This window comes from Neofelis nebulosa, chromosome 2 (assembly GCF_028018385.1).
Source record: "Neofelis nebulosa isolate mNeoNeb1 chromosome 2, mNeoNeb1.pri, whole genome shotgun sequence".
NCBI lineage: Eukaryota > Metazoa > Chordata > Mammalia > Carnivora > Felidae > Neofelis > Neofelis nebulosa.
In genome coordinates this window covers 210,066,573-210,087,897 of record NC_080783.1, presented here as the reverse complement: position 1 = coordinate 210,087,897, position 21,325 = coordinate 210,066,573, and the positions used below count along the sequence as shown (strand labels likewise).

The following is a 21,325-nucleotide window of genomic DNA, read 5'->3' as shown; positions in this document are numbered from 1 at the left end:
GCCCAGATCGCCCTGGTTGAGAACCGACCCTCCAAGGCGGTGCTGCCTGTGAGAACTTTCTCGGACGATGGAAATGTTCTCCGTCTGCACGATGGGACAGGGGAGCCACCAAGCCACATGTGGTGATGGGGGTCTTCACATGTGGCTAGTGTGGCCAAAGGATGAACTTTATACTTCTGTTTAATTTAAATTTTGACAGCCACGTGTGGCCAGTGGCTGCCCCATTGGACAGAGGGGTGCTGAGGGGGCGGCCTGGCTCTGGTTCTGGCCAGAGCCCATGACCTTGGCCGGCCCTCTCTGGGCAGTGGCCTTGCCCACACTGGCTGGAAGCCCCCCTCTGTGGGAATCTCTCAGCTCCCACCCAGACCCTGCTGAAGGAGCCCGGTGTGTCCTCACTGAAGAGCCCACAGGGAACTCAGTTAACCCGTTTGTCAGATGAAGAAAAGGGCCCTCAGAGGAGAGTGGTTGACTCCCCTGAGGTCATCCAGCAAGTGAGTGGCCTCCAGGCTCCTGAGTCCTCATGTGGGAAGAAACGGACCTGGCTCCCCTCCCTGCCCTTTGTCCCACTACTACCCAGCACGTTCTGGCCCCTTAGGGGGCAACTGGGTAGCTCAGGGCAGAGGCCATGGGACTGACCCCAGAGGACCCTCCAGGGTCATGTTGATCCCAGCTGTGGATGGCCCTGCAGGGCAGTCTGGAGGGCGAGGGGCCAGAACATGGAGAGCGTGAGGGCACAGAGCCCAGGGCAGGCCACCCCATGCTGAGATGACCCAGCCCTCCCCTCCAGACAGCAGGTTCAGTGTATCCCCTTTGAGCACCAAGGACAGCTCCTCTGGCCACCCATCTGGGGCCCAGGTTTTCTCTAAGACACTTCCATACCCTGCCCCGGGGAGACATCCCTTCCCCAGTGTTAGGGCCCCCCAGCCGGGGAAGCAGACGTGCCACTGGAGACACAGGCGCCCCCAAGGGCTCCCAGCCCCTTGTCCCAACTCCTCAGCTCCCCAGGCAGCCACCGTGCCGCATTCTGGCAGCATATGAAGAGCATGGGTTTGGGCGTGAGTTGGCCCCACGTCAAAGTTCAGTCTCCGCATTCTCTGATTGTGTGGCCTGGATTATGTCACTTAACCTTTCCCTGCCACCGACTCACAGGGAGGCTGTGAGGCATAGTGATGACGTATCTGGCGTGCAGGAGATGTTCAGTAAACCGTGACGACGATCAGGGCTTCCAGGGAGAGTGAAGCAGGCTGTGCACTGTACAAGTGCCCCAAACCTAGAAAGACATTCACACCATCGACCTTGTAGATAGCTGCTGTACAGGGTTTCTGGCAGAGGAAGGTAAAATCTTGCCCTGAATTGTCCCGACAACTTTCTGATGGATGGAAGACCGCGTGGGAGGAAGGGGTGACTTTCATTCGTACAGAGTTACCATGCATGTTACTGGCAGCCCTATGTGGTATGAATCCTCTCTTCCAACCGTCAATCCATTTCTTCTCTTCATGGACCCTAGTTTTTGAGGCAGCGCCAGTCCTGGTGGCCCGGACATGCTGGGGAAGGTGGGTCGGACCTGGGGATGGGTCCCCTCTTGTCTCCCTCTTGCCTTCTCTCGTCTACAGGTCAACATGGTGGTCTTAGGCAAGCACCTGGGCATCCCCAAGCCCTTCGGGCCCATCATCAACGGCCGCTGCTGCCTGGAGGAGAAGGTGCGGTCCCTGCTGGAGCCGCTGGGCCTCCGCTGCACCTTCATCGACGACTATTTGTCCTACCACGAGCTGCTGGGGGAGATCCACTGTGGCACCAACGTGCGCCGGCGGCCCTTCTCCTTCAAGTGGTGGCACATGGTGCCCTGAGCCCCCCTCCACCCGCCGTCCCCTCTGCCCACCTGCCAGGGAGCCCCACCAGGGAAGGGGGCGAGGAACTTCCACCCGGCCCCCGTCCTCGTGGGGGAGCCTCGGGCGCTTCTCCTCGGGTGCCTGCGAACGTGCTGGCCACCGCAGGCCCTGGGACGCAGCGACGGACGCCCATACCCTCACCTCTGGAGTGGCCTGCACAGCCCGAGAGGGACTGTCCTCATTCCTCCCTCCCTCTTCCCGATCCGCCACTCCCAGAGGTTCTGGAAAAGAGCAATGGCCTTAGCACGTTCAAGGGCAGCCGTGTGTGGCCGCAGCTGTGCCCGACTTTGAGTCGCTCTCCCTCTGTTCTGATATTCCTCTCGCGGGTCTGCACCGGGAACGGCATCCATGGGGCCTGGGCTCAGAGGCAGGGGCCTGGGTCCAGGCCATCTGTGGTTCTTGTAAGGGCAGGCACAGGGAGGCGAGGCAGCCTCTTTTCCCGACCAGCTGTCCTCTCCTGCAGGGGACCCTCAAGATGTGACCTCCCAGCACCCCTCAGCCATATTTATAGAGGCAAATAAGGACGGGAAAACCTAGCATCTGGGGGCCTGCTTTAAAAAGAAAAGGCAACAAAAACCCTTTAATACCTGACTCCGTCCTCAGAAGGGTGCTTGTTACCTGTTTAGAAGGCCTTTAATTACGAGTGCTGGCTGCTTCCGCCCCGAAACGCTGAGAGGCCAGAGAGAGGCCTCAGAAGGGCACACGCGAGGAAGGCTGGCAGGCAGGAGGCCAGAATGGTAGAGGGGGCCGAGGCATGAGGACAAACGGCGGGGCCTGGCCTCGGTGTCTTAGGTCTCCCCGCTTCAGATTCTGGACTCTGGATGTGAAGGGGGCTGGCCGTTCCAGATGTCACAGGGGATAGGAGCCCAGATGTTAGAAGAGGGTGGGGGGGGAGCCATTAGGTTATCTCGGAGGGTGGGGTTTAATTTCCTTTAATAGTCTTTAATTATTCCCCTTCGCCCTGCAGGCCGTGGGAGGGAAGGCTCGCCCAGTCGCTCTCAGCAACCCGGAGACCCTGCCCGTAGCCTGGGTTTCGCCTGTGAGGAAACCCCCATGGCAGGCGTGTGTCCCCTCCCATACAGGGCACAGAGCTGCCATGGGGGTGAATTGATGTTAATAGCCTGGCCCCAGGTGGGGTCACGGGACATGCACAGGCTTGGCCAGTGCCGGGTGAGAGGTGACCCCTGTCCCAGGCACGCAGGGGCGCGAGGTGGCCAGCCTGCCCTCTCCCCGCCATTGCCCCTGGGGCCATCGCGGTGGCTATCAGCCCTGGGCCTCCGCCTCCTAGATTTTCAGTGGCCCCTGGGAAGACCGAGACTGAGCCAGCCCGCCACGGTCAAACTCTGTTAGCCACGGAACACTTGGCAAGGCTGCCGTGGACACCCGACGCGTGAAATGGATAAGACAGAGCTGCTCTGGTTTCAGGTGGCTGGCGGGGGGCGGGGGGTATACCTGGGTTCTTCCCCTTCCAGAAGACTCTGTGGGACCCCATGTGCCAACTCCTGGTCTAACCTTTGCACTTTCTGCTCATAACCATGACCCAGCCCAGCCCCAGCCAAGACAGCAAGGAGGCCCTTCGGGGCCCACGGGCGTGCGGTCAGGGTTGAGGTTCCCCAGGGAAAGGCTGTGGGCGGAGGGAGGTTGCAGAGAGATGGGGAGGGTGGGGAGCAAGCCTTCTGGACCTGCGCTGAGCGTGGGAAGCCCTGGAATTGCTTCTGGAGCTGTCGGAGAGCCCGATGTCCCCTCTGAGAATGTTCTGGGTGATGGATCGCCTCCTACCTGATTAATAAAAATGTCAACGTGCGTTTCTTCAAGTGGCTGCCTCCTCAGCTTCTGTTTGTCGGGCTGTGGGGAGGGGAGGGGAGCCCTATCCTAGTTCTACCCCCCCCCCCCCCCCCGCCACCAAGCTGCCAGCTCCTTGGCTTAGCTTCTGCTGGCTGGGACAACCCCCGGGGCCAGTGCCGGCCAGGCAGGCTGATTCAGCAGGATGGCTGGCACAGGCCCGTGGCTCTGAGGCCAACTGCCCCGCTGAGATGGGCATCAGGCGAGGGGCGGGTCCTACCTCGTCACCTCTTCTCCCTTCCTTGGGCTATCTCTTCCAGCCCTCAGAGGACAGGTGTGCTGGGCCCTATTGGCAGAGGTGGGAGATTCTCCAGCGGGACCTGTGTCCAGGGCCAAAGGCCACTATGATTGCCTTTCATTCCTGCCTCCAAAGTTACCAAGCTACCCGGTGGTCTGATTTCAGGGGCCTGAAAGTATTATCCCGCCTCGATTGCACCCTTTGCCAGTCGCTCACTCACTCACTCACTCAGTCACTCTCTTTTACCTTTTGTTGTGGACTCAGGCAAAAAGATGCTGCCTATCAGCCACTGACACTTTAGTCTGAATGAATGCCAGATGTGTTTCTAAGCGCTGGTATTAACTGGGGGGAGGTGAAGGCATGGGTCTATTTCCAAAGGGAGAGACAGGGCCCCGAGCCAGAGGCTGGTCTGGCCCCAGCGCAGTGGTCCAGTGGCCAGGGGGAAGCCTCCACTTTCTGGATCTATTTCCCAACTAGGTTCATAAGCAGGTAGGAAGACTGGGGCTTCCTCCTGAGCCCTGACTCTTACCCAGAGGTGAGTTGGCCAGCAAGCCATTTTATAGCCAAAAAAGTAAAGCGGTCACTGAAGCCAGCAGCCCAACAGCTTTCCTTGAGAACGTCCTTCCCAGACTCTTGGGTACAAGAGCACCAGGCTTAGAGTCCCGCTGAGATCCGTGAACTGCTAGGAGTGTACCCACTGGGGACCCTGGGGAGCAGGTCCTGGTCCCCGCCCTGTCTCAGACTGGCAGCACGTCCAGAGAGAAGGGAGGAAGTTTCTATTCAGCACCTTTGGAGCCTGGCCGGGCAGGGTGTGTCCCCGCCATTATCTCTAGCAGGCTAGTGATCAGCCTCATTCTCTACAGATGAGGAAACCAAGGCTTAAGAGGGAACGTAACCCTCCCCCCACCCCCCAGGCCACAGAGCTGGTGCATGGTGGAGTCTGGACCCGAACCCAAGGCTCCTCTCCCCAGAGCCCTTGCTCCTGCTGTTTCAGGTGGCCGCATGCCCCCTTCTGGCCTCAGTCTCCCCACCTGACAAATGAGCCTTCCTACGCCCACATTCTAAGCTCTTCCTGGCCAGAGAGGGATTTAACCCTCACCACCCACCCCTTCCACAAGTGTTTGGCATGTAAAAATAATGACAATGCCAGTAATAGAATAATGCCAAGCTCCACACTAGAGCTCTACCCACGTCGTCCATTTAAGCCTCGCAAGAGCCATTTTCAGAAGCAACAAGTGAGGCACAGAGCAATGAAGTGACTTGTCTGCTGCCGCACAGCAAGGATGTGTGGTTGACGTAGGGCTGAAATCCAGTCCTGCTAATACGCTCCATGCTCGTAAGAAAAAAGCCGGTGTTTCTCAGTTTCTCAAAATGCTTTGGGGTGTTTATACAAAAAATCCAGTTGTCAGGCCGCACCCCTAACCTGCGGCGTCAGACCTGGAGGCGGGGCCTGGGAATCTGCGTTTGCACCAGCTCCTCCAGCAGGGTAGAGAAGCTCCCCTCTAAACCGTATCATCTCGGAAAAGGCAGGAAAGGGGGTGAGGAGGAAGAGCGTGGAAAGTCGAGAAAGAGGCCCAGGTCAATACTCCACGTCTCTGCCTTCCCTACCCCCCCAGTGCCCTGGTGCCCCGGCCAGGTGCCTGTTGGGACACGCTCCCTTAGAGAAACTAACTGCCTCCGTGCTGGGGGCGGAGCAACAGGTTCATATGCAAATATGGCTTCCTCCTGGCCAATCCTGTGCTCCTAGCTCTGGGAAGGGGCTGGGCTTCCAGGAGTGGAGCCAATGAGCTAGCACCCCGGGCTGGAGAGGCGGGGCCAAGGTCTTTTAAACCACTCGCCAAGGGCTCTGGGAGGCAGTGTTGGCTTTGGTGGCTCAAGTCCGGGTCCAAGGCCAGCATGTCAATGAAGAGGATTGTGCGTGTGTCCCTGGAGCATCCCACCAGCGCCGTGTGTGTGGCTGGCGTGGAGACCCTCGTGGACATTTATGGGTAAGAGCCAGAGGCCTGGGGGTCTGCAGGCCCTTGGTGCTGAGCCCCTTGGGCTGGTCTGGTGCGCTGTGCAGGATTTCCTCGGGGCTCAGGCCTGGCTAGGCTTCCCTCCCCCAAGCCAGGGGAGTTGAGTGTCGGAGACTGCATGGGGGACAGAGAGGTTTGCAGTGTTTGAGCTCTGGTCCAAGGGCCTTTGAGGGTGCTGGGCACGTTGGAGGACCCTGCAGGCTGGATACATACAAATAGGAAGAGGTGTTTTCCCCTTGTCCTGGTCCCCAGCCTAGGAGCTCTGCAAACAGCGAGTGTCATTTTTTAAGAAATCATTTATGCTTACGTAGCATTTCCTATGTGCCGAGCACTGTTTTAAGCTTGGCAATCTTCTCGAACTTTAACGCTCGAATCTAGCCGCTCGAATCTAGCCTTCACGACACCCCATGAGCTACGTTTGTTACTAGCTTCTCATTTGACCGATGGGGAAACTACGGCACAGCGAGGGCGAGCCATTTGCTCAAGTCAAACAGTTACTAAGCGTCAACGCCAGGATTTAACACCCCCCTCCCCCCCCACCCCCATGGTCAAGTGTCTTATGCTTTTAGCTGTCTGCCACTTGGAGAGGAAGGATCTGGTTTCCTCCAGCCATTCAGAGCCCACACGTTAGGCTCCTACTGTGTGCCATGGCCGTGTCCTTAGAGCCAGTGGCTGGAGGTGGGGCCCCACCTTCTCTCTCTCTCTCTCTCTCTCTCTCTCTCTCTCTCTCAGGCACAAAAGGAGAGTTTGGGCAGGTTTTAGGAGCTGGGTTCTGGGAACCCCCAGGGAGCCTTTTGGGGAGTCTCCAGGGGTCCCAGCTCCAAGGCTGAGCTGGGGACACAGGTAGTCAGGGGGCTGGGAGGGGAGAAGGCAGAAGCGTGTCACTGTTCCCTTGTCTCAGGTCTCCCACCCTGCCCTGTGAGCCGTCGAGCAGCGCCCTTGGCTTCTACTCACTAGATGCCAGAAGCACACCTTGCCTTGCGATGGTGAAAAATGTCTCCAGGTGTTGCCAAACGTGCCCGGTGTGTGTGTGTGTGGGGGGGGGGAACCGATCCCAGTTGAGGACCAGTATCCCAGAACAAGACTGTACGAATTGGAGCGAACTTAGTTGAAAGCAGAGACGGGGGCGGTCCCAGGACATTAGATGTAAAGGGGTGAGGGGCTGGTCAGGGGAGGGAACCAAGTCCGGAGCAGGCCCAGCACAGCTAGGTACCGGGAGCTGAAGCCTGGTTGAGTGTGGGTGGGGAGTGAGAATTAGGAAGGGGGTTTGGAGGAGGGACAGCCACAGGGGCCGTGTCAGGAGTGACACGGGAGGACGGGCGTCCACGCTGCCTGGCGCCACCCCCTCCTCCAGCGCCGTGTGCCCATGGGGGTGACTCATCTGTGTCGGCAGCCTCATGCCCATCGGGCAGATGTGCCCCCGGTTTGACCTGCTCTGGGAAGGCCGGGGCTGGCTCCTCCCCTGCAGGGCCTCCTTCAAGGAGGGGGGGCGAGTCAGGGCCACGGGAGGCAAAGGCAGCAGCGTCTTGGGGTTCTGTGAATGGACGGGCCGTGTTGGGGTTCGGAGAGGAGGCCGTGGGGGGGACGGCCCCAGGGTGCGAGGCAGAGCCTCGGGCACCCTCGAAGGAAGGATTCTTGGGCCTCTATGCCTGGGCCACCTTGGGGGACAGGCGGAGAGCTGTCAGTTCACTCGCTCACACATTCATCAAGTACTTCTTTGGCGTCTGGTGTGGGCCGGGCGCGGGGACACAGCGGTGAGCAAGGAGGCACGGTCCCTGCTCTCTGAGAATCTGTCCCTTCAGAGTTCTTGCAGAGGCTGGACTGCTCCCGGACGGATTCCTGTCTTGCAGGGGGAGCGGGACCAGCTTAGCTCTACGTCCCTTCCGGCTTGGAGATGTCGTGACTCAGCCCTCCTGGGTGTCCACACCGTGGGCCAACGAGGGAAGGGGCGGTGGGTGTGCTGGCTCAGCCCTGGTTCTGGGACCTAGCAGCTGTCTGACTTGGGGAGCATCACTTAACCTCTCTGTATTCTCCTCCGGAGGATGGGGACAATGTTATCAGTGAAGATCCTTACAGACTGCTCCATAGCAGCCACTGCCCCAAGTGCTTTATATATAGTAACTCATTCTCACGATTCTGCCAGGTGGATGCTCTATCATCATCCCCATTTCAGAGATGAGGAAACGGAGGCACAGAGAGGTTAAGTAACTTGCCCCGTGTCACACAGCCTGTGAGGAGCGGCCGAGCCAGGATGCAACCCAAACACTTAGGCCTTCACTTCAAGGGAGTGGGGAGATGGGATGAGATCGTGTGTGTAGAGCATGTTGGGGATGCCTGGCATGTGGGGGACATTCATTTATGGTAACTGCCACCGCTATCACCATCATCATTTTAAGGCTCTGTCCTGGCCCTTTGGACAGCCTCGAGTGTCCCCAGACCTGCCATAGACAAGGGAGCCACCTCTGAACCAAACTGGGAGATGAGACAAGAGGAATGAACATAAACTGAGTGGTCAGGGCAGGCTTCCCGGAGGAAGGGTCCCAACCAGAGCCTTGAAGGATGAACACAGGCAACGCTCACTGGGGCACTCTGTCTGTGGCAATGGACAAAACTCTTGTCTTCTTGCCTTCCATTGAGTTGGAGGTGGCCCAGACTCGATAAGGGGGCTTTGCTTTCCCGAGCAGGGTTTCCCGGCGCGGGGGCGGGGGGAGGGCGGTGGGGAAAGGGAAGGAAGACTGACACATGGGTGTGGTGAGCCGTGCCCCGGGGATAAATGTGCAGCCAGGGTGGCAAACCGCTGCCCTAGTTGGACCAGCCAACAACTCGTGTCACCTCTGGCTCAGCAGAGGCAGTTCAATGGAGTGAAAAGGCAAAGGGCACCCGGGGGCCAGGTACCCTGAGTTTTCGTCCTAGCTCTGTCGCCCTTTGCGATGTCACCTTGAGCAACTTTCTGCTCCTTCCTGGGCCTCAGTTTCCCCACATGTGCCCCGAAGAGGCTGGCACAGATCAGTGGGTTTCGAGCTCTACTCGTGGAGGCGTCTGAGCGCCCCCCCTGGTTTGACAAAGCGGCTCTCCTCTTTCGACTGGCTCATGTTAGGCGAGCGCGCCGACCTGCCCGGGCAGAGCCGGGCCCCGGGAGGCTGGTGCATCATCGACTCTCTTAACCATCTGGGCTTCGGGAAGAGGGTTCATGTGGCCGCCATTCCCCAGGGGCGGCACGGACTTGGGACTAAGGAGGGGAGGTGGTCTTCTTGACCCTGGTGGTGGTGAGGCCGTCGGAGGTGGGATCTGGGGACCCTGCTGAACAAGTTGAGGCAGCTGGTGCCGTCACCAGAGTCTGAGCTGTCCGAGCCTTGGTCTCCTCTGCCCCCATGGGCCGTGTCAGTGGGGACTGTGGAGGTCATCTTGTCCACCTGTTTCCAGCCCCAAAGACCTCTCCCATCCGTTTCTCGGCTCTGCAATGTCTGGTTTTGTTTTCGCAGAGGCCAAGGCTCCTGGGCCCATGAAAGGAGACGATGGGCTTGGGTTTGCAGGGGAGCGGGGGGGGGGGGGCGGGCAGAGTCGGTTGTGAGTCCTCGCTCTGTCACCTACCAGCTGTGTGACATTGGGCAGATCTCCTGTCATCTCTGAGCCTGTTTCCTCATCTGTAAAGTGGGGATAATAGTACCGATGTTGTGTCCTTTGGGGACTGCCTCTGTCACCATCTGTGTCCTCAGCATTGAAGGGGTGACACAGAGCATCAAGGGAGACCTGACTTGACTCCCAGGAGGGGGTGGGCTCGCGCTGTGATTCCCACGATGCGTGGGGACACAGCCCACCCTTAGCCATAGTTCTCAGATGTCACTGGGCATCGGCATGGCTTAAAGCGCAGGTTCCAGGGCCTACAGCATATCTGGTTCTGGAATTGGCATTTCCAACGGGTGGGTCTGAGGTTGGCCACCGTGAGGCTGACCAGCTGTCCCGGTTTGCCCCAAACCTTCTAGATTTTAGCACTGAAAGTCCCGTGCCCCAGGAAGCACCCTGGTCCCGGGTCACCCTACAACGTTTTACCCACCATTCGCCACCTCCCAGGCTGGCAGCGCGGGCAGAGTCGTTGGGCCCTTGGGCTGGCCGGGACTGCCGTGTGCGAGGAAAGGCCTTGGAATGTTCTGGGCATGGACGGCCTTGGCGGGGGCGAGCCCGAAGCCCCCAGGGCTGGGCTGGGGCACTGTCTAGAGCGGCGTGCTGGCAGCGCAGGGGGCCCGACCGGAGGAAGAACTCTGTCCGGGTGAGCCTCTGGCTTCTCCTCCTGTCCTCCGTGCGATGGGAAATCCAGACCCTCCCATGTCCGATATAGGCTCTTCTCCCAGCAGCCACCCCTTCCTTGATCGTCCTAACAGCTTCCCTGATGGGGCCTGAGCACTGGACCAGGAGTCTGGAGCCCTACCTTCTAGTCCCTTCTCTCTTGGGCCTCAGTTTCTCCGGAGTGAAGTGAGGCATTGGTCAGGCGCCCCCAACTTCCGCTGATCTTGGATGCACACGGACTCCTTTCATCTTCTCTGCTTTATAGACGGAGACGCTGAGGCAGGGGGAGGCCGAGCCTCTCCCTCACGGTCACACACCTGGCGAGTAGTGGGCCTGGGATTCGAACGTTCAGCAACTGCAGGCTTAGTCCCTCCTGATCAAGAACTTTCGCTGGCTCCTCGTTACAAAGGAATGAAATGAAAGGAGCTCCTCGCAGCCCGCACTTACCCTTGACCTCCTAAGGCTCCACCGGGAAAATGCCTTCCCCTCAGACACATCGCCTCCTTGTCTTTGGTTCCCCTGTCTCCCTCCAGGAGGCTGTCCCCAGAACCACCCCCCACCCCCAGCCCACCCTCTCAAACTTCCTCCATTTGCCCATTTCCTGCTTCCTAATTTACTGTAAGAACCCCTTCCCCCGTCCTGGGAGGGCGGTTTTCCAAGCCCTTCCCATTATCGTGTCTGAGCTTTGCAATTGCCCATAAGGTCGACCAAGTCGGTGTCATTATCCCACTTTATAGGGAGGCGAGGTGATTTGTTCAGAGTCACTTAGCTTACACGCGACCCAGCCCGGTCTAGGACCTGACTCTTGACTCTGGTCCTGGCACCGCTGAGCTCCCAGCTTCTTCCCCCCGGGCCAGAAGGGATCTTCATCAGGGATCCCCTGGTGCCCCACCCAGGGAGGTGCAAGGGGGCTGGGCTGAGACACCCCAAGCCCAGGGGCTGGGGCGGGGGAGCTGGGTGGGGTTCCACACCAGAAGGACCGTCAAAGGTGCTCAGCTCCAGCTCGTGGGCCCCTGGGGTCCAAACAGCAGCTGACGGGTAGGAGAATTTCCATAAAGAGTTTACCGGCCTCCCGGGGAGTTGGAGGCGAGGCACCGCGGGCTGTGGGGCTCAGGGTACATCCCGGGGTGGCCGAGTCCCTTCACACCCGGTCTGTCTCCATGTGTCTCCTGGTGGCTCTCCGTTTTTCTGGGTTTTTCCATATCTCTTTGTCTCTCTCTCTCTCTGTGCCCCTATGCCTCTCTGTCCAGCTTCTCTATGTCCCATGACGGGCTGGCCCACACACCCGGGGGCATCACAGGGCAGAGGGCATCACCAGCCCCAGAAATTACAGGCTTTGGAACTATGGTTATCAGATAAAATCCAGGATGCCTAGTTAAGTTTGAAATCCAGATAAGCAGTTAATATATTTTTTTTTAGCATATCCCAAATATCGCACGGGCCATCCTCCTACTAAAACAATTATCTGTTGCTCATCTGAAATTCCAGTCTACCTGGGTGTTCTCTATTTTTATTTGCTCAACGCAGCTGCCCTGCCTGGGAGGAGAAGCGGGTGTGTCGGCTGGTGAGGACGCCTGGCAGGGTCATGCACTGGACCCGCCTGATGAAGAAGAGCTTCTCTTTTTCTCAAAAAGCCACCTTGGGAAGTAGCCGGCTCCTGCCGGTAGAGGAGCAAGGAGGGCGTCTGGAGGCAGGTCTGCTCTCCTCCAAGCGGAGTAGGGCAAGGAAAGGGCCTGGAATTGAACGGCCAGCTGTGCAACCTTGGGGAAGTCTCTTGCCCATCCCGAGCCTCCGTTCCGTCACATGTAAGTGAGAGTAATCATGCCCTCCTCCCGGGGCCACGGTGGCGATTCAAATCCTGTTTGGAAAAGCCTAGCCGAGACCTGCCTTGGCGACCGTGCAGCCTCCGGGGCTACGATTACTGACGTTACTCCTGGGGAGGTGGTAGGTGAGGATATGCGCTCAGGAGCCGGAAGGCCTGGGCTGGGACCCCAGTCCGGCCGTTTACTAGCTCCATGACCTGGGACAGGTTACTTAGCCTCAGTTTCCCCATCTGTCAAATGGGAGACAGTGATAGTACTCAGTCTCCTGGGCTTATCGAGAGGATTGCACGATGTCATGCGCGTAAGAACCTTCCGCAGGGCCGGCTGTATAGCAAGAGCTCAACAAGGGTCAGCTACTGCTGTCCCCCCGTGCTCCCACGTGCTGCTTCCTCCAGGAAGCACTCTGTTCCCTCTGGCTCACAGTGGCCTCTCCCTACCTGGGATCCCACTGACCAATGACTTCATGAGCCTGAGCCCCCTCTGGCTGCCCTGGGCAGTGCTGTCCTTAACTCCTTGGCGGGATCGAAGGTTCCGGGACGGTGGGGAGCGTAGCGAATGTATCTGCCACAGCCTGGCAATGCTTCAGAGCACAGTGGGAGCCCCCAGACCCCCCCATAGACAGTAAGAAGGTGAACGGATGATTTCGAGCAGGACCGCCAGACTAGCTGGAGTGGGGGAAACACGTCCCAGGGCCGGACGACATAGGCTTTTTGACCCTCCTGCTTGACTGGATCTGGCCAAGTTTTCCCGGTGACCCTGCCGAGCCGTGGAAGAACTCGGGCTCTGTGTCGGAGCCCCGAGTGCAAAGCTGCCCGTGCCGTTGGCTGCTGTGCGACCTTGGGCCTGGTCTCTCTGAGCCTCGCTTTCTCACCTTTCCAGTAGGGATGATACCACCCACTCACTTGGCCGACTTGTAAGAACACAAGGAGCTAGGAAACAACGTTCTGCACACAGCGGGCACTGCACAAAATTGGATGCCCTTCCCTGGAGAAGAGCCCAAGGGCATCTTCCTGCCTGCTAAAGAGGGCTGCAATGGGACTGAGGGGAGGGAGACTAATCTTCTTAAAAGCCACGGTCTCAGAATTGCAGGGGGTCCGTTTGCAGGCTGGTGTCCGCTGAGCTCCCTGTGCCCATCTCCGCACCGGGGAATTATAAAGCATTCAACTGGTCCTAACTTGCAAAGAGCTTGCAGTTTTGTTGGGAGGCAAAGACGCTCCCGAGAGAAGTGTTAATAAACACAGAATGTGGGAATGTGTATGCACTTGTGTGGGGTCCAGGCTTCACTCCCAGGAACTTGCTGTGGGGATGTGAGGCCTGGGGTGGTCAGGGAAGGCTTCCCGGAGGAAGCAAGAGTTTGCGCCAAAGCTCAAGCATCTGAGCGAGTATTGCCCCCTCTGGCCCTTCCCATGGCTTCTTGTCTTTCCCAGGTCAGTACCTGAGGGCACAGAGATGTTCGAGGTCTACGGGACCCCCGGTGTGGACGTCTACATCTCTCCTAGTGTGGAGAGGGGCCGGGAGCGTGCAGACGCCAGACGGTGGCACGTTGATACGGGGTTGGAGATCATCGTGGTCATGAACTCGCCCAGCAATGACCTCAATGACAGCCATGTGAGCAGGTCCCCTGGGCTGGGGTGGGGGTGGGGCGCTGAGCTAGCTCCAGAAGGGCCAGCACCCTCTGCTTACCCAGATGCCAGGGTAGCATGATGGGTAAGCACCCGGCCCTGGAACCAGGCAGCTCTGCGACTTACAGACATAAGCTATGTGTCTCCTGGCAAGTCACATCAGCCCTCTGGGCCTCGTCGGTTTCCCCATCTGTAAAATGGGAATGATCACCGCACCTTCCTCCTGGTGTTGGTCTGGGGCAGAACACGAGCCAACGTTGGTTTCCTTTCTTGTTTCCCGAGACCCCTGTGAGGGGAGATGTCCCAGCTTTTCTGGGTCGGGCCTCAGTTTCCCTACCCGCAGGCTGAGGGCTGAGTAGGTGATCTCTGTCACTCTGGATGAAGGAGAGAGAGCAGAGATGGGAGGAGGATGCTGGCACCTGGGGAGACCCCCTTCTCCAGGGTGCCTCATCTTTCCTAATCCATTCTTTTCCTGACTCCATTCCCTTTCTCAGAGACACGTAACCTCCCTTCGTCTCCTCTCGGCTCATTTAGCCACCAACGGCGAGTTTAACAAGCCCTGACTGTAGGCAGTGCTCTGGCTGGGGCAGGGGGCATTTAACAAGATGGGAGAGGGACACCTGGGAGGCTCAGCTGGTTAAGCGTCTGACTCTTGATTTCGGCTCAGGTCACGATCTCCCGATTTGTGAGTCCGAGCCCTACTTCGGGCTCCCGACTAGCAGTGGGGAGCCTGCTTAGGATTCTCTCTCTCTGTGTCCCTCCTCCCCTCGCTCTCACTCTCTCTCTAAAGTAAATGAACTTAAAAAAAATGAATAAAAGATGGGAGAAATGGGGTGGCCCTTGAGCTTGGCACAGCTGATGCCCCCATAAAGGGGTGATGGGAGACAGGTGTTGTGGCACGGGAGTGGCAGGTTCCCACCCCATGTCAGGAGCAGTGTTTCAGGAAAGGATCCTTTTAAGACCATTGACCATACGCCACATACTGGGCACCATGACCTCATCCAGCCCTCATGACAGCTCGGAGAGGCGGAGTCTGATCCCCATTTCACAGGTGGGGCCACCAAAGTTCAGAGTAACTCTGTCTGGCCCACATAGCCCATCAGTAAGAGAGCGAGTATTCGACACAGACCTGCCAGCAATTTCCCTTCATCACCCCCACGTCTTTTCCCATTTGTGTATCGGAGACGAGCCTCTCCGCTGAGCGCTGTGATGCAGGTGGGCAGGACTCAAGGAACTCATTTTGTAGACGAGGAAACTGAGAACGAGGCGCGGCTTACCCGAAGGCGCCTGATCTAGTGAGGAGCAGAGTTGGTGAGGGTCAGGACAGAGGCCCTGGGGCAGGGCCAGAGGACCAGCCAGCCTGAGAGGGTGCCTAAGAGGGGCTGAGCTGGGGGACTGTGTAGATGCAAAGGACAAGAGGGATCGAGGAGGGTCGGAGCGTCCTGTCCTTCCCCTTCCCGCACCTTTGGCCTGGAGCCGGGTAATTGTATGGCTGAGGCCAGCATCGTTGCTCTGGCTTGACACATGGGGTCAGCAATTGCAGGATTTAGGGGCTCCCAGCACTGAGGGGTGAATGGCTTCTATAAGAGGCTGAACCTTCTGGCTGAGCTGAGGGACCCACATCAGGAGGGAACGTGCAAGTGGAGGACTGTGGGTGGAAGGGGCTTTGATCCATGGGCCCTTGAATTGTGTTACCCTCAGCCATTGTCAGCCTGGCCTTTTAGCTACTGGGCCCTTGCTGCAGGCCAAGCGCTGTGCTGAGCATGTCACACGCCTTCCTTCCTTGATGGTCACACCCTGCAATCAACCCTTTGGGGTGGGAACTATCATTATCCCCACTTGACAGCAGGGGACATTGAGGCCTGAGGACAAGTGGCTCTTCCGGGGATACTCACAAGTGGTGCTTCAGAATCTGAGCCCAGAGCCCTGCACCATCTCACACAATGCCGCCTGCCCGCCATTAACAATAGCTGGCATTTCTTGGGCACTACCTACGGGGCGAGTCTTGTACGTGTATTGTTTCTGAGCAGCACTACGATCATCTATGGTAGGGACCCGTATGGCCACTGTTCTGCAGATGAAGAAACGAGAGAGCTCAGAAAGGTGAAAGGTCTTGGCCAAGGTCACAGAACCCAGAGGGGCTGGGCTCAAGTCCAAGGCTGTCTGAATCCCACAGATAAGAGAGGATCCATAAACCCTGCCCAGTCAGACCTCCTCATTTTGCACATGGCAAGACATAGATCCAAAGGGGAGGAGGGGCCTGCCAAAAATCACACGGTAGTCATTGGTAGCACCAGGACCCAGGTCTCCAGGGACTCCCTCACAGATGGTTCCCATTTTACGATGGGCCAACCAAGGCATGGAAGAATAAATGGCACAGAGAAGGCTAAAGGAAGAGCTGGGTTGGTGAACGCAACTTCAGGGCACAGAGGTTCCCGAGACTCCCTCTCTTCTTTGCTAGGTTCCCCAAGACCTGTCCTTTGGGGTGGGGGCTGTTGGCTTCAGCTGGCTTGACTCCGGGCCCATTTCTCTACAGGTTCAGATTTCCTACCACTCCAGTCACGAACCCCTTCCCCTGGCCTATGCGGTGCTCTACCTCACCTGTGTTGGTAAGTTGGGGGGAATGCTGGGGCCTCGGCCAAGAGTGAGAATGGTTGGGAATGACATTGAGTGAGAGTCTTTTTATAAAAATCAACTCATTTTCTTTTAAAAATTAAGGGGCGCCTGGGTGGCTCAGTCGGTTAAGCGGCCGACTTCGGCTCAGGTCATGATCTCGCGGTCCGTGAGTTCAAGCCCCGCGTCGGGCTCTGGGCTGACGGCTCAGAGCCTGGAGCCTGTTTTGGATTCTGTGTCTCCCTCTCTCTGACCCTCCCCCGTTCATGCTCTGTCTCTCTCTGTCTCAAAAAATAAATAAAAACGTTAAAAAATAAATAAAAAATAAAAATTAAAACACGACAGTTACGTTTAGAAAACTCAAATGGTACAAAAGAGTATATATTGAAAAGTAAACCTCCTTCCCTCCAACCCAAGGCTTCTAATTCCCAAGCCTAGCATCCCTCCAGAGATCTGCTGTGCTCATACAAATGGACGCACACATATCTGTATATTCCCCCTTTTGTAAGCAAAGGGAGGCATACTGTGGATATGGAACTGGACTTTGCTTTTTCCACCTTAAATTTTTTTGTGCTGATTATCCACAGATTGATATATAAATTCCATACAAGAGAAGTCATTTTGATGAATGCGTCAAAGGCTCTAGAGGCAAAGATGAGTAACGTGAAGGAATAGATGGGGAATTTCAACAGAGAGAGAAAAACTATAAAAAGGAGTCAAATGGAAATGCTAGAACTAAAAATCATGGTAACAGAGATTAAAAAATTGTTTTTGGTGAGTTCGTTGGTAGACCTGACACAGCCGAAGAGAGAATCAGTGAACTTGAAGATAGGGCAACAAAAATTACTTAAACTGAAACAAAAAGGGAGGGGAAAGAAGAGTATAACAAACAAAACATTAGAACAGATGTAAGAGCTCTGGAACAGAATCAAACAATCTAAACTCAATTATGTGCCCATTAAAATTCCAACATGACTTTTTTTTTAATGTTTGTTTCTGAGAGAGAGAGAGAGAGAGAGAGAGAGAGAGAGAATATGAATGAGTAGGGAAAGGGCAGAGAGAGGGGAGACACAGAATCGGAAGCAGGCTCCAGGCTCTGAGCTGTCAGCACAGAGCCCGACGCGGGGCTCGAACCCACGAACCTCGAGGTCATGACCTGAGCCAAAGTCGGACGCTTAACCAACTGAGCCACCCAGGTGCCCCCCAAATTCCAACATGACTTTTTAATAGATCTTCATAGAGCTGATCCTAAAAGGCATATGAACGAGCAAAGGGCAAGAGTGGCCAAGACGTTTTTGAAAAAGAACAAGGTGGAGGTATTCGTGGTACCAGATATCAGGACTTTGTTCAAGCCATAGTACTTGAGGCAGTATGAAATTGATGCAGGGTTAAATGCAAACCAGTGGGACAGAGGAGCACTTGGACACAGAGCCGTGTTCAGATGGTGATCACATGTGAATAAAATGGACATGAAGCCCTACTTCACACCATACTCAAAAATAAATTTCAGATGGAATGAAAATCCTAAAATGAAAATCAAAATTGTAAAGCTTTTAGAAGAGAATATCTTTCCAACCTCAGGGTAGGTGAGATGTTTTCTTAACAAGCAAAACAAAGGCACAGACCATAAGGGAGAAGACTGATACATTAGACTCTATTAAAATTGAAAACTTGTATGTAACAGAGGACAAGTAAAAAGTCAAACTATGGTGGCGCCTGGCTGGCTCAGTCCGTAGAGAATAAGACTCTTGATCTTGAGTCTTGATCTTGATCTTGATCTTGAGTCCCTCTTGGGGTCATGAGTTCAAGCCCCACATTGGGCTTAAATTTACTTAAAAAAAAAAAAGAAAAAAAGAAAAGAAATCAAACTCTGGACCAAGAGAAGAAATTTGCAAAGCATATGGCTGATTCAGTGCATATAGATTACGGAGAACTCCAATCCCTAAGAAAAAGAAAGACAACCTAATGGAAACAGGCAAAAAAATATGAACAAGCAATTCGCAGAAGAGAAAGCCTCAGTGATCAGAACCCAGATGGAAAGATGCTTAACTCAGTGTTGCCAAGGATATGGAACCAGGGAGCTCCTTGATGGTGGGTGGGAGTTGGCGCGGGTCCAAGTCCCTGCAGAGCACTTTGCAAGAAAGTTGAAAATGCTCGGTCTGCAGGAGGCGCTGTTAGAAGCAGAATGTGCCTTGTAAATTTGGGGGGTTTACGCTGGGACTAGGGCTTGTCAATTTTGGTAGAGGCTGCCAAGCTGCTCTCCAAACAGACCATCTCACCTCACACAGCTGCCAACAGCATGTGAGATTGCCTTCGCCAACACTGCATTGTCAGCCTTTTCCATTTTGCCTGGGCTGAGAACTTGGTTACTCTGTTTGGCTTTAGTTTGCCTTCCTTTAGTTAGGACTGAGGTTGGGTATCTCCCTGCCTCTCCCTCCCCAAACCCACACCCTTATCCCCTGGAAAATATACATGCACAAAAGTGCATAAAGCTCTGTGTGTGTGGAGGGGGGGGGTGGGGTGGATGCACGTGCACACGTGCACGTGTGTAGCTGGCGAATAATTACAGAGCAAACACTTGAACAACCATCACCCTGGTCAAGAACTAGAACATGACTGGCACCCCGAAGTCCCCAAATCTGATTATAACTCCCTCCTTCCCCTGGAGCTAACCACTATCTTGTGATAAGTATTTCCATGTTTTTCTTTACGGTTTTCTCACTTGGATATGTATATATAAGGAATATAGTCTATTTTTGCCTCTTTGAGTTTTCCGTGGATGGAACCATATTGAACATATTCTTTGGGGTTGGGCTTCTTTCGCCTCCACTATGTTTATGAGATTCACCCACCTGTTGCATGGTGGGTGGGTATCTTTTTGCATATTTAAAAATCATTTCGAGTTTTCCTTCTCTCTCTCCCCTTCGAATGCTCCATTTGTGCCGTAAGATCTCCCTGCTTTCTAGGGAGAAACATTGAGAATGTGGGATGGGGGCTGGGATTGGGGAGTATAGGATAAAGCTGAGGTTCAGAGAGGCCACAGAGCCAGTAGGTGCCAGAGCCTGGATTCACATCTTCATCGTTTAACACCAACGACCAGGCTCACTGCCCCATCCCCAGCTTCCCAGAGACCAAGAATGTCCAGGAGAACCTGGGCTCAGTATAGGGTGGGCCCCAGACAGTGAGGGCTGTATGGATGCAGAAGAGGGAGGAGTCGGGGAAGGCTTCCTGGAGGGGGGCACCCTTTGACCTGGCCCTTTCCTCTTACCCTCCTTCTTCCCCAAGGCCTCGTTCCCCAGCTCAAGGAAAGGGACTTCAGATGCTTCTACCTCTGGACAGTGTCTTCTTAGAAATGACTTTCTTTGCCCAGTTCCAGATGGGTCCTGAGATTGAGGCTGAGAAACAGAGGCCACAGACCTGTGCTGGACTCCTGGGCACCCCCTAGTAACTTAATCTCCCCTCTCCCCTTGCAGACATCGCTCTGGATTGTGACCTGAACTGTGAGGGCAGACAGAACAGGAGCTTCGTGGACAAGGTAGGGCATCTCGATCTGGGCCCAGAAAGGGGCCTGGAGTTTGGAGTTGACCTAGGTTGGGTTAAGAGGGGCGAGGTCATGACAGGTATCCCCCTTGCCTCCCTGCTGCTGCTGAGGTCACGGGAGCCAAATGGGAGCCAGGCATGACTGGGGATCTTCTTTTACCAGGAGAACAAAAACGTTACCAAGAATTATCAAGTTATATAGATGCCCAGGCCTGGGCTGGGCCTCGCTTTGTGGCAAAAAGTCCTTTGGGAATTTCAATCCAGGTCAGGGGTCAGCAAACTTTTTCTGCAACATGAGATAGTAAATATTTTAGGCATTGCAAAGGGTCTCCGTTGCAACTATTCGATTCTGTCATTGTAGTGTCAAAGACCTATAGTTAACAATGAACAAAGGGATGTGACTGTTCCAATAAAGCTTTATTTGCAAAAACAGGCAGTGGGCCAGCTGGGACCCACGGGCCATGGCGTGCCAACCTTCTGATCTAGGTGAGAAGGGAACTCTGCCAAGAATGAAACTGTTCAAGGACCTGAGTCTGGACTGTGGTGGCACTCAATGCCTTGGGAGGTCAAAGCAGGAGGTCCAGGCGGACCGTAAATGCAAGAGGGAGGGCATTCCAGGTGGAGAGAATAGTGGGAGCCAAGGCCTGGAGCCAGGAATGGATCTGTAATCAGGAGGTTGCCTGTTGAGGAAGGGGACGTTGGCTGGGGACACATCACAGTTGGCCATGAAAGACCACTGTGTGGTTTGGACTTGGGGGTGTGGGCAGTAGGGAGCCATTGCCACATCAGGTGCAGGAAGCGCTTCAGTGAGAGTGGACCTACCCTCACAGGGAGGGTGAAGAGGAAGAGGTGGGGTTAGGAGTTGCGGGGTGGGGGCTCAGGTCCGGTCTGAGCTATGCTTTGCTATGGACAGCGGCAGTGGGTCTGGGGGCCCAGTGGCTATGGAGCCATCTTGCTGGTGAACTGTGACAAGGACGATGAGAACTGTTACGACCAGGACAACTGTGACCAGCACGTGCACTGCCTGCAAGGTGAGGGGGAGCCCAGGGTCACCGCTCCGCCTCCCCGCCGGGATTCCCGCCTGTGGCAGGTCCGAAGATTCCCGACCCCAAGGCCGGCCTCCCTGCCGGGCGTCTATCCCTGGCCTGCATTTTAGGACGTCCCGAGTTCCAAGTCTGTCCCACGCCGCGTGCCACAGCCCCGTGAGGAAGGCCTCGGCGGTTGCCTGGGGTGCGGGCCAGGCGCCTTACACATGGGTGCACACAGCCTCTCTGAAAGTGGACGCATGTGTCCCTCGTTTCAGAGAGGGGAGCTCTGAGACTCAGGGAGGGAGGGGCCTGTCCGTGCCAGCAGGGAGTGACGGGCTGGGGTACTGAGACCAGAACCCTCCCCTGCACCCGGCCAGGTAGCCTGCCCGCCCCACACCTTCTCACCTGTCACATGCCAGGCACTGGGCTGG

At 56.0% G+C, this 21,325-nt stretch overlaps 2 protein-coding genes across 3 annotated transcripts in view; both read left to right on the top strand.

The window, feature by feature from the left end:
* The window catches only part of PADI1 (peptidyl arginine deiminase 1), a 39,432-nt gene extending 35,729 nt beyond the window's left edge, over window positions 1–3,703 (top strand). The window contains exon 16 of the mRNA XM_058718924.1: window positions 1,614–3,703. Coding sequence (XP_058574907.1) covers window positions 1,614–1,847 — 234 coding nt within the window. The 3' untranslated portion in view covers window positions 1,848–3,703. The remainder of the gene's footprint in view (window positions 1–1,613) is intronic.
* Window positions 3,704–5,815: 2,112 nt separating this feature from the next.
* Window positions 5,816–21,325, top strand: part of PADI3 (peptidyl arginine deiminase 3) — a 31,695-nt gene continuing 16,185 nt past the window's right edge. The window contains exons 1-5 of one of the 2 annotated variants that reach the window (XM_058718922.1): window positions 5,816–5,957; window positions 13,519–13,699; window positions 16,250–16,322; window positions 19,800–19,861; window positions 20,780–20,897. In XM_058718922.1, coding sequence (XP_058574905.1) covers window positions 5,866–5,957; window positions 13,519–13,699; window positions 16,250–16,322; window positions 19,800–19,861; window positions 20,780–20,897 — 526 coding nt within the window. In that variant the 5' untranslated portion in view covers window positions 5,816–5,865. The remainder of the gene's footprint in view (window positions 5,958–13,518; window positions 13,700–16,249; window positions 16,323–19,799; window positions 19,862–20,779; window positions 20,898–21,325) is intronic. The other variant, XM_058718923.1, reaches the window with a different exon arrangement.